This window comes from Entelurus aequoreus, linkage group LG07, assembly GCF_033978785.1.
Source record: "Entelurus aequoreus isolate RoL-2023_Sb linkage group LG07, RoL_Eaeq_v1.1, whole genome shotgun sequence".
Classification (NCBI taxonomy): domain Eukaryota; kingdom Metazoa; phylum Chordata; class Actinopteri; order Syngnathiformes; family Syngnathidae; genus Entelurus; species Entelurus aequoreus.
In genome coordinates this window covers 52,046,601-52,058,722 of record NC_084737.1, presented here as the reverse complement: position 1 = coordinate 52,058,722, position 12,122 = coordinate 52,046,601, and the positions used below count along the sequence as shown (strand labels likewise).

Genomic DNA, 12,122 nt, shown 5'->3' with positions numbered 1-12,122 from the left:
TATATAGTAGACTTTGGACGCAGTTGCAATGCCTAGACGTTAGATGGCAGTAGTGCATTAACTATTGTGTTTTGCCTAGTCAGGGAGTAGTCTTTGCCATTAATCTAGTCTTTTGATGTGCCCTAAAAAGTGTTTGTACTGCAAGTATTGTACTTATTACACACAAGCAGTTTGATTGTAACGTGCATCTTATTTGTAGTTTTAATTACCAAATTTGGAGGTGTTGAATGCGCCATGTAAAATCACTAATGCTAATTGGTAACATGTCTAAGACAAATCCAATGTGAATTAGAATTGAGCTAGCGTATTTTGAAAAGTGGAGCCTTACTGTACATTTGAGTGTTTTCTATCAGGCATACTTGCTTTGTTGGCATGAAAAATTGCATGGTAACAGCCTGACTGAGACCGCTCTGAGTGCTGCTTGAGTGCTGCTTGAGTGCTGCTTGAGTGCTTTGGTGCCCGCGAAGTGTTTGGGGTGGTGCTGAGTCTGAAACCGGAAGTGACGTCACATGCAAGAAAGGTATCGAAATATGACACTGTTTGATTTTACGCAAATCGATACCCAGACAGAATTCGCTCTGTGCCTATGAAAGTACAGAATTTAATACCCATTATCACAGCCAAGGCCTTCAAGTAATCAACAGGTACCTTTAACCAAGAGTTGTGCACCAGGGTGATGATAAGCATTTACTGTGTTATAATGAATCGTGGTTATGGACTTTTGATTTCATATACACTACTGCTGCATTGCTCGACACGCGGTTACAAAAGATAAAGTTTAATTTTCAATGAAAAGTAGTTGCAAAATGCAATGAAATTCAACATAAAGCTGATAACGCTCGGTTAATAACTGAACAATAAAAGTATCGCTACAACAACACATTATTTTGGATTAATGCATGACTCATTTTTGAACCATTACAGTTCTGAATATCATCCACCTAAATCCACTGTGTCTGTGCGTGCCCGATATGCGAGTAACCATGGAAACCAGCATCCAATCGTGCAGGTCTGGAGCAGGGAACGTAGCATTGGTATTTATAACGGTCATTTTTCTAATGTGCACGCACACGTACGCACACGCACACACACACACACACACACACACACACACACACACACACACACACACACACACACACACACACACACACACACACACACACACACACGCACGCACACACACACACACGCCACGCACACACACCACACACACACACACACACACACACATTTACAGGTGTTTTTTTTTTTTTTCAAATACAATATCAGCTTTACAGAGGCTTAGAACGAATGTCTCCGCTTTCCTTCCTCTGCATTAAGGTGTCACGCAACAGGCTGCAGAGAAAGGCACCTCGCGCGCGCAAAAGGGTGTCGCGCGCGCGCACAAAGGCACCACGCGCATGCAAAAGGGAAGTGGAGAATCAGCGCGCGATAACAGTTTTTATGCGCTTGGATTTTTGGTACTAATGTGACGCCATAGTATGCCCACTGCCACCTGTGAGTGCGCCTCCGCTGCAGACTGAGGATGAAGAAGCAGAATGTCCGGACCCTGTCGCTCATCCTCTGCATGCTGTCCTACTTGCTGGTGGGCGCCGCCGTCTTCGACGCGCTGGAGTCGGAGACGGAGAGCTCCCGCAGGCGCATCTTGGTGCAGAAGCGCAACGAGATGAAGAAGAAGTACCGCTTCTCCGAGGAGGACTACCGCGAGATAGAGCGGGTGGTTCTGCAAGCTGAACTGGTGTCGGTCGCTTTCGCTCAAACATGTTCCAGTGGGGCTTAGCACCTAACGCGACGTGTGAGTGTGGCGCGGAGGAGCAGACTGCCGACCACGTGATCCTGCGTTGCCCGATTTATCGTGCTCCTAATGGTTTGCGTGGCCTGGCGGACCTGGATGACTGCTCGGTGACCTGGCTCACTTCTGTGTGTCCTGACATATGAACGGGAGGGCCCCCCGGGCCTGGGGTGGTAAAAGGCATAGACCCTCGGCCTCAGGCCCGGTGCCGGAAAACAGCTGCCCATACGATGAAGCCCCATCGCGCCGGGAGACAGTGGAAATTTGCTGGTTCTTTTTACTTTGCAATTACAGTCATCACCACTATTGGTAAGACGTCATTTATCATGATATATTTCCACCTTCTCTGTCTGCTATTTAAGTAACATGTTTAATAATGTGCTTGTATTTCTCCCTACTGAGACTTGTTCGAATTTCAGATAAATAAGCAAAATATTCGAAAGAGCTCCCGCATGATGCAGTACAGTTTCACACTACTGCAAACTACTATCATTGTGTAACATCCAACAACCTCTCATTTGAAGGGTATGGCCATGCAGCACCGGGCACAGACGCAGGAAAGGTGTTCTGCATGTTCTACGCAGTACTTGCATTCCTTTGACTTTGGTCATGTTCCAGAGCCTGGGAGAGAGGATGAACACATTTGTTCGCTACCTCCTCCATAAGACCAAGCAGTGTTTGGGTCTTAAGCTCACTGATGTGTCAATGGAGAACATGGTTCTCGTGGGCTTCCTGTCCTGTATTGGAACACTCTGTGTGGGGGCCGCAGCCTTCTCCCACTTTGAGGGATGGAGCTTCTTCCATGCCTATTACTACTGCTTCATCACACTCACCACTATTGGCTTCGGTGACTTTGTGGCCCTGCAGAAGAAGGAGGACCTCCAGGAGAAAACCCCTTATGTGGTTTTCAGCTTCATGTACATCCTGGTGGGGCTTACAGTCATTGGGCCTTCCTGAATCTGGTAGTGCTTCGTTTCCTCACCATGAACAGTGAAGATGAGAAGAGAGATGCTCAAGAAGGGCATCATTAAAGAGAGACAGGGGCCTTTTGGACGGGGCCCAGGGTCTTCATGTCGTGGGCGATCACAGTAGAAACGACCGTAGGGAGAGGAACAGGCACAACATCGGCAACAGCCTCAACCAGAGTCCGCTCTTCGTCCGGATGGAAGAAGGAACTAGCCGCACCAACCTTATTGTGTCTTCAGCAGAGGACCATGAGAGAGGGAGAACCCCTGCAGACACAGATTGCATTTTCAAGTGACGTCAGATCAGCGTAAGGCAGAGTCAAGCCTGAGCTCGCTGTGTTCCTGTGTGTGTTACCGCCTGGGTATTTGTGATAGTCCTCTCATGGCCCACAGCCAACACAAAGGCTGTCACGGTGGTTCTGTTTACTACAACTCTGTTTCCTATAGGATTCACAGCAGCTCCCCAGGCTCCAGGGACAATACCGGGCTCTCCTCCCCTGGAAGTGCACACTCACCAGGGCTTAGCTTCCACCAATTTTATCGTTCAAGGAGAAAGTCAGTGTGAAAGCCAGACAGGTCTGCTTTGCAGTTTTTCCTTTTTCGAAATTTGTATTTCTTTTGGGAACGTTTGGCATAGAATATTTTTTGTAAAGAGATGCTGAGGTCCCAACACAATTACATAAGCTGCTGCTTTCCTTGCACGTTGCTCAAGTGTATGCTGAATTGAATGTAAAGCACACAATGCGGAGAGATTTTAGTTTATGTCAGACATACGATGTCTTTTAATACATGTTTTTAAATGAAGGATGTCCAGACAGTGCTTCCCAATAACTGTATTGCTGTTCTGTGAAATAAGTGATTGATCCACAGTGATTCTTGCACCTGCTTTTGTCTAACCTGCATTCACTTATAGGTCACACGTTGCTTTCACTATTTAATGAGATTCAAGAGTGTAAAAAGAAATAATGCTCAACAATTATTGAAATTGTCAGAGGTATTCATTCAACAATTTCTTTATTAGTATGATTGTAGTTTGCAGCTGTACAAAACTGTTCAGCATTATCACTGATGATGGACGAGTGATAGTTTTGCTTTATGTCAAAAATTTGCATGTTCTTCCCACGTGTTTCTAATATTCGTACTTTTTTGTTTGTCTGTGAGTTAGTTAGTTAGCTCAAAAAGTTATTGGCAGATTTTGAAATTTTCAAAAAGAATAATGAACAAGTGATAAGATTTTGGGGCTATGTTACCTTACATTTCCTTTACAAGGCTAAACATCAGTGTGTATGCTAGCAGCTCCACCGCCACCCACAGGGACAAAGAGAGTGGAGGACTAACAAGACGGTTGACTTGCAAGCGACAGGCGAACAAGACAAACATGCACGGACGGACATGGCATTTTGATTTATCCTTTGATTAATTAGCTCCACCGGAGGTAAAGTAGTTGTTACATTTTGTTTGTCTTTGTTAGTTAGCAACCTAGCTTAAAAAGTTATGTGTAGATTCTGATTAAACATTTTTAAGAAATGTCAAATAAACTAATGCTTAGAATTTGTAGACGATTCGGATCACCGTCTGGATTCAGGATTTAAAAAAAAAGATTGGTTTACAATTGGGAGCAGAGGTCTGCGATCTCAGAGTGCTTATCTAGTTTTTGCATGTGATTAGCAAACATATGACAACTGATGATAATGCAATAGACAACAGTACAGTGGTACCTTGGTTTTTGCTAGTAGTCCATACTAAAAACCTATACCAAAAAATTTATGAATGCCAAAGCAATTTTTCCATAAGAAATAATAAGTGCCTTTCAGGTAACCATCCGTGGTTAAGGTAAAAGAGCATGTGCGGTCCATATAGAATCTGCATATATTAATGCAATAATTGTTTGTGATGATTGCATACGTTAACTTTAACAGCCCTACAAAAAATGTAAATCCAGAACCCCAAAAATATGAACACAAAACACATTGTATAGAGAATAATTATATTTTTACATGCAGAAAAACTAAGTGAAATACATACAAATGAGAAATTTAATGTATACTCTTCATTTCACTTCAACGCACTAAACTTCACTGGCTCCCAGTCAGGCAAATAATGTATTACAAAATCCTTCTATATACTTTCAAGGCCATCACTCTTTCCTGTTTGTCCCACCTCCAGCATGCTCCATCAGATCCGCCTCTTCCATCCACCTTGCGGTGCCATCAACTCGCCCCATCACCAAGTAAAGCACTCAGTTATTCTGCTCCCAAACTCTGGAATTCCCTCCCATCTGACTTTTTAATATTGGCTCCAGTCATATCTTCAAATCCAGACTCAAAACCCACCTGTTCAGAATTGCATACTTACCGTAACTAACGCTACACCACAGGTGTCAAACTATAGGCCCGGTGGCCAGATCTAGCCCACCACATCATTTTACATGGCTGTGAAATAATATGCGTCAATAAAGTACCTTATATTTTTTTACTAAATGTACTAGTTTTTTCCATTTTGACATAAAAAAAATATATGTACAGCATGAAATTGCATAGCTTTTTAAACTTTAATTGTGTCCAAGATTGCAACAAATATTATATTATCATACTTTTCAAACAATAAAAATAATAAAATAAATATAAAAATAATACAAATAAATACTTAAATATCTGCTTGAATTAGTACTAATCAAATTGTACGCTGTAAAAATGCCAAAAGATTTGACTGTAAAATGTACGGTGGTTTTTACAGCATATTACTGTAATTGAAAAAAAACTACCACTGTTTGTTATTTTACGGTAAAATTCTGTCAACTGAGCTGCCAGTTTTGTTTTTTTTTTACCATAAAATAAGAGTACCACATTTTCGTACGGCAGCTCAGTTGCCAAAAAAAAAAAAAATTAGTGGTACAGTTTTTCCATTTACAGTAAAAACTACCATACATTTTACGGTTAAATTCTGGTAAATAAACTGACAGATTTTCCTTAAAAAACATTGGTAGTTTTTTTCAATTACAGTAGTATGTTGTTCTAAAATTTTAACAGTAAAATTCTAGTGACTGAGTCGCAGTTTTTTTTACTGTAATATCTACAGAGCTTTTTTCACAGTGCACGTAAAAAAAAAAATCAAATGCATGGGCAAATTCATATATTCACTGTTACAAGCGGCCGGCCCTCTCCTATGTTGTTTTATCATCCATCCATCCATTTTTATCATTATATTGTTAATTATTTTATCTGTACACTGTAAAATGTCCTTGGGTTCTTTGAAAGGTGCTTGTAAAATAAAAGTATCATTATTATTATTATTATTATTATTATTATCATAAATTAACATTTAACATCACTTTTACCTCCATTGAAGACTCTGAAGATGACGGTGAGTGGAGAGGAAACAGATTAGTTTGTTATGCGTAATGTTTGGCCATGCAAAAACAGAGACAGTAAGCCTATACAATAAAACATTTTTTTTAAAAACTGAATCATACAAATATCAAGGTAGCACCGTGTTACATTGTTAAATGTATACCTCTCTAACAATGTCAGTCGACACTGTCACTACTTGTACTCTCTGATACTCTATTCAGGTAGACAGTTCGCTTCATATTGAATCTTATTAGATTGTGCCACTGTACCTAATGATTTGTCCAGTGAGTGTATACTTTTATAGTAAAAAAAAAAAAGCCTTAATGAATTTAGACCCAGCACATGAGGAATGTGGCTTTCAATAGTTCAGTGAATTGAATACATCCCACAGTACTTTGTATCACATATCATTGAGGCCTTTGATTAGCATTAATGCACTGGAATGTAAACATGAGTTTATATTTAATGTAACAGATTACTGATACGATATGTAGCATGTTACCAGTAAACCTCCCACTATCTTGGAAAACACGACAGTGAGGCGGTGTTGACTTGGCTTGCTATCAGATTTGATGTGAGTCTCCTGTAGTGATGGTTCATTAAACAAGAAGAAATGACTCAAACATGTTGTGTGTTGTTACTTTGTCCAAAGCATAAAATATTGTATTCCGTTGTGTTTGTTCTTCTGTTTTACGCTCTTTCAATTACTTTTGTAGATTAAAACAAGGATGTAACAGGCCTGTTTTCTTCTGGCATCAACACAATATATAAGAGAACACTTTTTAATTTTTTCTCTTGACTTTAAAAAATACCCACTGATATAATTATAAAAATATAAATTATTAATTTGTAGTTTGAAAGTATTAGTTGAACGGGGTTGGACATTTTCAACCAAGTATATATGGCTTACATAAACCTGTTGCCAAGGCTAAATGCACGGGCTTACCTGGGCCCCACTCTATCATAGGCCCCCGATTTTGACGGCGAAATTCTGTGATTGGTGTTCATAGCTGTCAATCAGAAACAGCTCAGCTTGTGTAGCGATTGTGTACTCTCTCTCTCTCTCTCTCTCTCTCTCTCTCTCTCTCTCTCTCTCTCTCTCTCTCTCTCTCTCTCGGCCGTGTTGTTTTTTCCTACTGCTCTTAGCGGGGCTCGAATCCGCATCGCGCGTGTGAGAGACCAGCTTACTATCCATCCATCCATCCATCCATCCATCTTCTTATCTTCCGCTTATCCGAGGTCGGGTCGCGGGGGCAGCAGCCTAAGCTTACTATCACTGAGCTAAAACACAGGCAGTCTCCTGTATCGCCAGCAGTGGACTGGAAGTTGACTTGCTTCTATTGCACTTGCTCAGACGTGAAATATAAAATGTGAAATATTTTTTCATTGTTGCTGTTCTGTTGAGTGAAACCATGATTTTTTTCCCCTCAAACTGCATTTTCAGACAGGGGGCATCTTTTTGGTTGGGGCCCCAGGGCCCCCCCTTAAAGTTAAAGTACCAATGATTGTCACATACACACTAGGTGGGGTGAAATTTGTCCTCTGCATTTGACCCATCCCCTTGATCACCCCTTGGGAGGAGAGGGGAGCAATGGGCAGCAGCTGTGCCGCGCCCGGGAATCACTTTTGGTGATTTAACCCCCAATTCCAACCCTTGATGCTGAGTGCCAAGCAGGGAGGTAATGCGTCCCATTTTTATAGTCTTTGGTATGGTTTGAACTCACAACCTACCGATCTCAGGGCGGACACTCTGACCACTAGGCCAGTGGTTCTCAACCGCTTTTCAGTGATGTACCCCCTGTGAAATTTTTTTTTGATTCAAGTACCCCCTAATCCGAGCAAAGCATTTTTGGTTGAAAAAAAGAGATAAAGAATTAAAATACAGCACTATGTCATCAGTTTCTGATTTATTAAATTGTATAACAGTGCAAAATATTGCTCATTTGTAGTGGTCTTTCTTGAACTATTTGGAAAAAAAGATATACAAATAAATAATAACTTGTTGAAAAATAAACAAGTGATTCAATTATAAATAAAGATTTCAACACATAGAAGTAATCATGAACTTAAAGTGCCCTCTTTGGGGATTGTAATAGAGATCTATCTGGATTCATGAACATAATTATAAACATTTCTTTACAAAAAAAAGAAATCTTTAACATCAATATTTATGGCACATGTCCACAAAAAAATCTAGCTGTCAACTCTGAATATTGCATTGTTGCATTTCTTTTCACAGTTGTTTTTGACAGACATTTTAGTGAGGGTCAAACCATCATGGCATGGGGGAAACTCTGGGTTTATGGTAATGAATGGAATAGCCTACTTGATATGATGTTCAGTTTATGAACATACATTCATATTTTGTTGAAGTATTATTCAGTAAATATATTTATAAAGGATTTTTGAATTGTTGCTATTTTTAGAATATTTAAAAAAAAATCTCACATACCCCTTGGCATACCTTGAAGTACCCCCAGGGGTACACGTACCCCCATTTGAGAACCACTGCACTAGGCCACTGAGTAGGTAGGTTAAGTCGGCCCCGCCTGTTGACATGATACCATATTTGAAAGTCAGCATCTGCCAAAGTTTAGAAGCAGCACTTATGTTTATTGCACTTTCAAAAAATTTAAAATAACCTACAAACTCCAAAACCAGTGAAGTTGGCATGTTGTGTAAATCGTAAATAAAAACAGAATACAGTGATTTGCAAATCCTTTTCAACCTATATCCAATTGAATACACTACAAAGACAAGATACTTAACATTAGAAACGGTAAACTTAGTTATTTTTAGCAAATATTAACTCATTTGGAATTTGATGCCTGCAACATGTTTCAAAAAAGCTGGCACAAGTGGCAAAAAAGACTGAGAAAGTTGAGGAATGCTCATCAAACACTTATTTGGAACATCCCACAGGTGAAAAGGCTAATTGGGGACAGGTGGGTGCTATGATTGGGTATAAAAGCAGCTTCCATGAAATGCTCAGTCATTCACAAACAAGGATGGGGCGAGGGTCACCACTTTGTGAACAAATGCGTGAGCAACTTGTCAAACAGTTTAAGAACAACATTTGTCAATGAGCTATTGCAAGGAATTTAGGGATTTCACCATCTAAGGTCTGTAATATCATCAAAAGGTTCAGAGAATCTGGAAAAATCACTAAACGTATATTGAATACCCGTGACCTTGGATCCCTCAGGTGGTACTGCATCAAAAACCGACATCAGTGTGTAAAGGATATCACCACATGGGCTCAGGAACATTTCAGAAAACCACTGTCAGTAAGTACAGTTTGTCGCTACAATCTGTAAGTGCAAGTTAAAACTCTTCTATGCAAAGCGAAAACCATTTATCAACAACACCCAGAAACGCCGCCTGCTTCGCAGGGCACAAGCTCATCTAAGATGGACTGATGCAAAAGTGTAAAAGTGTTCCTTGGTCTGAAAAGTCCACATTTCAAATTGTTTTTGGAAACTGTTGTGTCCTCCGGAACAAAGAGGGAAATAACCATCCGGATTGTTCTCAGCGCAAAGTTCAAAAGTCAGCATCTGTGATGTTATGGGGGTGTATTAGTGCCCAAGGCATGGGTAACTTACACATCTGTGAAGGCACCATTAATGCTGAAAGGTACATACAGGTTTTGGAGCAACATATGTTGCCATCCAAGCAACGTTATCATGGACGCCCCTGCTTATTTCAGCAAGACAATGCCAAACCACATGTTACAACAGCATGGCTTCATAGTAAAAGAGTGCGGGTACTAGACTGGCCTGCCTGTAGTCCAGGCCTGTTTCCCATTGAAAATGTGTGGCGCATTATAAAGCCTAAAATACAACAACGGAGACTGTTGAACAACCTAAGCTGTACATCAAGCAAGAATGGGAAAGAATTCCACCTGAACAGCTTCAAAAATTGGTCTCCTCAGTTCCCAAATGTTTACTGAGTGTTGTTAAATGTTTACTGAGTGTTGTTAAAGGAAAGGCCATGCAACACAGTTGTAAAAATGCCCCTGTGCCAACTTTTTTGCAATGTGTTGCTGCCATTAAATTCTAAGTTAATGATTATGAAAAATAAGTTCCTCTGTTCGAACATTAAATATCTTGTCTTTGCAGTCTATTCAATTGAATATAAGTTGAAAAGGATTTGCAAATCATTGTATTCTGTTTTTATTTACGAATTACACAACATGCCAACTTCACTGGTTTTGGGTTTTGTACATGAAGATCATCCTGAAAGAAGAGTACTGACCTCTGTTAATCTATCATACAGCAGTCAACATTTCAAGCCTTTATATGCCGCGCTTTGACAGCTATAGTGTTTACTAATGTGTACTGTATCCTAACTTTTTTAGTTTTCCACTTCACCTCCATTTTGTACCTCAATTTGGGCTAAGGCTCAGAAATCGTGACAAAGTTGTTCCTGAGCCAACATGTCAAGCCATCTGCTGAGCTCCAGGAACAGTGGGCTGCTTTGCAAATATAAAAGTGACTGGGTGACAGAATTTGAAATGGGGAGCACATGTTATAAAAAAGGCCATCTGCTGTCGAGATACATTTGGAACATTTATGTCCTTACTTGGTCTCTTCTCAGATTGTCCTTCATGGATTTATTTCAGGTTTCATGGCGTTTTGTTCATAAGCACTAGTAAAAACAAGACTTCAATTATTGCAACTCAGGACAGATGCAAATGATAACTATGACAAGGGCGCCCTCTAAAGGGAGAACGTTTGAGGGAAGTGTAAGGTGTTCCTTCATTCCACCGCCAGAGGTCAGTATTTCACCACGTCAACAGTTGATTATGTCAGGCTTTTACTTTATGAGCAATATTACTAGGAATTAAATATAAAATCAGAACTGTCTCAGGAAACCTGAGTTTGGGTGGCTATTCTTTCAACCTTCATGGGATTTATAATTCTTTGAAGGAAGCCGGATCTTGAGGAGCCGAATTCCTTTTAAAAGACTGGCTCATTATTATAATTGTATTTTTTCTTAACTGTTTTTTTTGTTAGTCAAGGAAACAATCACTGGTAGCAGTTATAAAATAAGATGAGCATCAGAATAATTAAAATGAATATAAATTGGCTCTAGTGTGTGAATGTGAGCGTGAATGTTGTCTACACGTGTTGGCCCTGTTGGCCTTCCGCCCGTGTGCAGCTGGGATAGGCTTCGGCACCCCCCACTACCCTAAAAGGGACAAGCGGTAGAAAATGGATGGATAGATTACTCTATTACTGGGAATTTTTCTGAAGTCCATCCATCCATTTTTTACCGCTTGTCCCTTTTGGGGTCGCGGGAGGTGCCGGAGCCTATCCCAGCTGCACATGGGCGGTACACCCTGGACAAGTTGCCATCTCATCACAGGGCCAACACAGATAGACAGACAACATTCACACTCACATTCACACACTAGGGACCATTTAGTGTTGCCAATCAACCTATCCCCAGGTGCATGTCTTTGGAGGTGCGAGGAAGCTGGAGTACCCAGAGGGAACCTACACAGTCACGGAGAGAACATGCAAACTCCACACGGAAAGATCCCAAGCCCAGGATCGAACAGGACCTTTGTAGTGTGAGGCACACGCACTCACCCGTGTTCCACCGTGCTGCCCTTATTCTGAAATCCATCCATCCATCCATTTTCTACCGCTTATCCCTTTTGAGGTCGCGGGGGGTGCTGGAGCCTATCTCAGCTGCATTTGGGCGGAAGGCGGGGTACACCCTGGACAAGTCGCCACCTCATTACAGGGCCAACACAGATAGACAGACAACATTCACACTCACATTCACACACTAGGGACAATTTAGTGTTGCCAATCAACCTATCACCAGGTGCATGTTTTCGGCGGTGGGAGGAAGCCGGAGTACCCGGAGGGAACCCACGCAGTCACGGGGAGAACGTGCAAACTCCACACAGAAAGATCCTGAGCCCGGGATTGAACCCAGGACTACTCAGGACCTTCGTGTTATGAGGCACATGCACTAACCCCTGTTCCACCGTGCTGCCCT

At 41.2% G+C, this 12,122-nt stretch overlaps 1 protein-coding gene across 1 annotated transcript; it reads left to right on the top strand.

Moving 5' to 3' along the window:
• The first annotated feature begins 1,219 nt into the window (after nt 1–1,219).
• LOC133653114 (potassium channel subfamily K member 15-like) lies at nt 1,220–4,106 on the top strand. Its single transcript, XM_062052134.1, is given in 7 exon segments — nt 1,220–1,737; nt 2,031–2,104; nt 2,320–2,382; nt 2,385–2,741; nt 2,744–2,809; nt 2,812–3,012; nt 3,015–4,106. Coding segments are annotated over 7 exon segments (1,281 nt in total). The 5' UTR covers nt 1,220–1,528; the 3' UTR covers nt 3,326–4,106.
• The last annotated feature ends 8,016 nt before the right edge of the window (nt 4,107–12,122 follow it).